We start from the raw sequence: 4,418 nt of genomic DNA, 5'->3' as shown, positions 1-4,418 counted from the left end.
AATAAACTGTTTACTTTTCAAATCATTCTAAAATCAATGTTACAGAGAATTAAATAAATGTATTTGATTTGATTTTACAGACAACGAAAAAGATGGCTTCAGTCTTTTATACCTAACGGAAGAGGATATATTTAGGATGCTTCCAGGGAAGGTTGGTCCTGCGCGGAAGATTTTTACAGCACATTAAAAAGGAGCAGCAAAAATCCAATGAAACTGAGGCGTCAAGGGACCACATGCAGGAAGACACTACGTCCAAAAAAAAGGAATACAGAGGAATTGTTGTAGAAGAATTCACAAAGGATCGAGACCAAAACACTACAAACCAATGCTCTGAATATAGAGGGATAATAGTTGAAGAGGTGGAAACTCAAGCCCATGAAGAAAAAACAACACATGATGCCAATATTCAAGGCCAGGTAATACTTATTTAGTTTAATAAGTTTATTTGTAAAAAATGTCAGTTATTAAACATAATTCAGTTTTAAAAAGAAATGGAAGTGTATTTAATGTTGACCTTATTTCAGGATTATACTGATGTATCTTCCTTCATCCCTACTTACTCTCCACTGATCAAGGAACTTTTAAGTAAAGGAGAGATCTTTAAAGAATGGGACAAGTTTGTCGAAGAAACTGCTTATTTTATTTTGTCGAGACCTGCTAAGTTTGAAAGTAGGGGAATGTATGCAGACTTCGGCAGGATGATGTACCAGCGCTATCCTTGCATTGGACATAATGCTTTTGGGGATCCATGGGTAATTCATATTTATTTATTTATGTTATGCATCAAATTATTTGCACATTTTGTTTAAATATTTTACTTTGACAATAAAATTTGTTACACAGGGATACTTCAACAAAAAGCTTTCTCAAAAAATCCGAAACATCCGTTGGAAATGGAATGCCCGAGGAAAAACAAACACCACTGTTAAAAAAAGAAGAGTTGAGCCTGAAGTCAAATTGATAGAAGGTATAAGAAATGACTTACACATATTTATGATGTCAGTTTACTAGAAATATTATATTAACTAATTATTTAATTGAATAATGCTTTTAATGTTTGTTAAAGAAGTTAAAATATTTTGAAATTTTACAGAACCCATGAGTCTATTGGATGCAGGCAGAAATGGAAAAGCCCAAGAAAGAAGTGGACAGGGCATTGATAATGTAGGCTGTAAGAGGATCGTTCAAAGAGAGAAGGCTCTTCATCACCAAAAAGCATGATGGAAACCTAAAGGAACTCTTGAGAAAACTTCCAGTTCTTGGAAAGGCAGAATATGTAACTAATATTATACTGAATATGATTTTTATGTGAAGATTTAAACCCCCAAAAAATTAGACATTTCAATTTATAAACTTTTTTAAAAATGTCATTATTATTATTTAACATATAATTGTAAAAACCAGGTGGAGAAGGAGTTTTTCTTGATTCAACCATCTCTGAAAAAAGAAGAAATTGTGTAAAACTGGACAGAGACCATGTCTCACTTGGATGTGTATTGGGCTCTGAACATCAACAAGAGGTATGTTTATGTAAATTTGGTATATGCAATCATTTGAATAAATTTGATTTGTAAAGTGTACAATTTGTATATTGATTGTTTTGTAGTTCAATAATCATTAATTAGTAGGTCAATCAATCAAAAATGTTTAATTCTTTGCATTCATTTCAGGAGGATGATGTCAGTGTCCCCGGCACTGCTGAAGAGTATAGACTCTTGATGCAGTTTGAAAAAAAAATTGCTTTTCACCATAAAGTAAAGTCGGGGAAAAATCCTGTTATGATGACCATTAAGGTGATCTTTTCATTTGTTTGGGTTTTTTTTAATTAAAAGGAATAAACTAACTAAATGAATTACCCTACATTAATATACATGAACTATTAGTATTGCTACCATATTAATACATTTATAATCCATTATATAATTTATTGTCTGTACATGTTTCAGCCTTCAGAAATGAAGAGTTTACCAAACAAAGATGGTGATCAACCGAGACTTGTATTTGTACAAGGGGACCGGGGCATATGCAATGCCTATGTCATTGCAGGAGGGATACAGATGGAGGTCAACACAAACCTAAGAGATGCCCTCACACACCTTCTCTATGCCTACTACGCTTGGCATTTGTCATATCCCAAAAACTACCTTCTCCTTGGCTTTTTGCAAGTGTATGTCCTTGGTGACAGGAAGAACAAATTTGCCATAAACCAAAATTATCTAAAGTTCACCAAGGCATTTGATGATATGAAAAAATGAATTTGACCATCTACTTCTTTTTACTTCTAGGCCTACCGGTAAATTAAACGTGCAAAATCTAGAAAATTTGGCTAAAGTTATTTTTGTTCCTATTCTCTTGTCTCAAGATTCAAAATGTGTGTTCAAGAAAGATTAGATTTTAAATAGTTTTGTACTTTAAATTTTCATAACTCTTTTGAATTTAGATATAAGTAGTAATTAAATACATGTATATCTTTATATTAGAAGACATACCTGAAATTTATTGTCACTTTGCCAAATTTGGTGTTCTGTTGTTTTTGTTTTATATGTAAATATAGACAAAAGATTTGATGTAGAAGACATCATTTGTTTCTTTATCTTTTTCTCTTTTTTCAAAAGAAATGTTGAAGAATATTTTTTACTGTGTGCAACAATATTAATTGATTGATGAAGATTTATTCAATTTAATTTTAGAAGAAATGCATAAATATAAAGGACATAATGAATTGAGACTTGCCGAGTTGGACACATACATTTTATGGTACAAAATACTATAATTTTTTAGCATTTAATGATTTTCATGAAGTGAAGCAAATGTCTCTTAGTGTGATTTTGATGTTATGGTATTGCAATTTGCACATACATTTTACAATTTTTAAAATACTTCAAAATTTGAATACTCAATATCTTTTCGTGAAGTCGAGCACACATCTATGGTGTGAAGCTGGACACATGAATTTTATGATATTGAACATACTCATTGTTTTAAATTAACATCACTCAATACCTTTTCGTGAAGTCGAGCACATACCTGTTGGTGTGAAGCTGGACACATGAAATTTATGGTATTGCACATGCACATTTAAAATGAGTAATTTTTAATTTTGCAATACCATAATGTCTGTGTAAAGTTGAATAAACATGTTCTTTAGCCCCCCCCCCCCCTTTCCATATAGAATAACTTTTTATTGTTGTACGTATTCTTAACATGTCCCCTGCTTGACTCAAATTGTGTACATGTAAATATATCAACATTCAATGGCTTTATAAGGAATAATGAATTCAATTTCCCAGTACATGCTTTAAATTGCTGAAAATTATGAGTATAATTTTATATAAATATACTATATATGTACTTGTACATTGCATTGATCAATAAAAAATGTATGTGCTGTTCCTAAATTGACTAAAGTATATTTTTATTCTACACGTGAAATAAAACCAATGAAGTGTTTAGTAATTAAACACTTTGTGTTTAGAATCTAAACACCTCTGTTTATGTGTTTAGAGGTGTTTAATTTCTAAACACACAAGTGTTTAAATTCTAAACACTTTTTCGTACATGTTTAGAAATTTAACATGTTTAGGAATTAAACATATTAAAAAAAGTGTGACAACAAAGCGTTTAGAAAAGTGTTTGTGTTCTAAACACATTTTTTACAGTGATGAGGGAAAACTTTGAATATTGTTTATCTTTATGTTATATAACATGTGAAACTGTTTTCATTCCACCCACAAGCTTGAAATAATGAAATAATTTTAATGAAAACAATATAAATAGTCGTCATAAATCCCATATCAAACGATATATTATCACTTGGATATGTGCGTCTTTTAATGAATTTATGAACAGCGGCAAATTCTAAAATGTATTTTTAAAGGAGCCCTTGTATGAAACATTTCGGATGGTAGTCAATTTTTCCGGGATCCAGACCGAGAGCTACATATATGCAGATAAAGGTAACTTATAATGCTTCCAATGAAATACTTTGTTTAGTAATGAAAGCTTTAAAGAAAGCAATACTTATATTTGTTTAAAAAATAACACCCCAATACTTCGTCTAACACTCGCTATTTGTAGAACAAGCAGAACCAGTATCAGTCTGACCCTCACCATATACATTGTTCGAATTTAATTGCCCTAGCATTGCATTGCTTTGCATGTACACAATTTCTTTTAAAAATTAAACACTTAAAGTGTTTATCTATATGGCTATTAATCTATTTGTACACATAACGTACACACGTGATTCAAAATAACCCAGACGGAAAACGGCAAAGAATTCAGTCACCGACTCTACATTTTAAGGAACTTGTAAAAAAAAACCACATCGTTTGTCAATATGTCTATCTATCAATATACAGTTTGTTAATTATTTTCGATTGCTAAGCTAAGGCTACAGCGTATTTGATGAACATTGA

General features: G+C 31.1%; 1 protein-coding gene across 1 annotated transcript; it reads left to right on the top strand.

The window, feature by feature from the left end:
- Positions 1-123: 123 nt before the first annotated feature.
- On the top strand, positions 124-3,398 carry LOC136271703 (uncharacterized). Its single transcript, XM_066072128.1, has 7 exons — positions 124-416; positions 525-752; positions 844-967; positions 1,094-1,276; positions 1,405-1,520; positions 1,671-1,793; positions 1,947-3,398. The coding sequence occupies exons 1-4, from the start codon at positions 234-236 to the stop codon at positions 1,219-1,221; spliced, it is 663 nt and encodes a 220-aa protein (XP_065928200.1). The 5' UTR covers positions 124-233; the 3' UTR covers positions 1,222-1,276; positions 1,405-1,520; positions 1,671-1,793; positions 1,947-3,398.
- The last annotated feature ends 1,020 nt before the right edge of the window (positions 3,399-4,418 follow it).

Source organism: Magallana gigas, chromosome 9, assembly GCF_963853765.1.
Source record: "Magallana gigas chromosome 9, xbMagGiga1.1, whole genome shotgun sequence".
Lineage (NCBI taxonomy): Eukaryota > Metazoa > Mollusca > Bivalvia > Ostreida > Ostreidae > Magallana > Magallana gigas.
The sequence above is the reverse complement of the archived record's forward strand: the minus strand, read 5'-3'. Positions and strand labels throughout refer to the sequence as shown.

Coding starts and splice junctions, on each gene's coding strand:
- LOC136271703 (XM_066072128.1), top strand. CDS start 234: ATGCAGGAAGACACTACGTCCAAAAAAAAGGAATACAGAGGAATTGTT. Junction 417..524: donor ATGCCAATATTCAAGGCCAG/GTAATACTTATT, acceptor ACCTTATTTCAG/GATTATACTGATGTATCTTC. Junction 968..1,093: donor TGAAGTCAAATTGATAGAAG/GTATAAGAAATG, acceptor GAAATTTTACAG/AACCCATGAGTCTATTGGAT.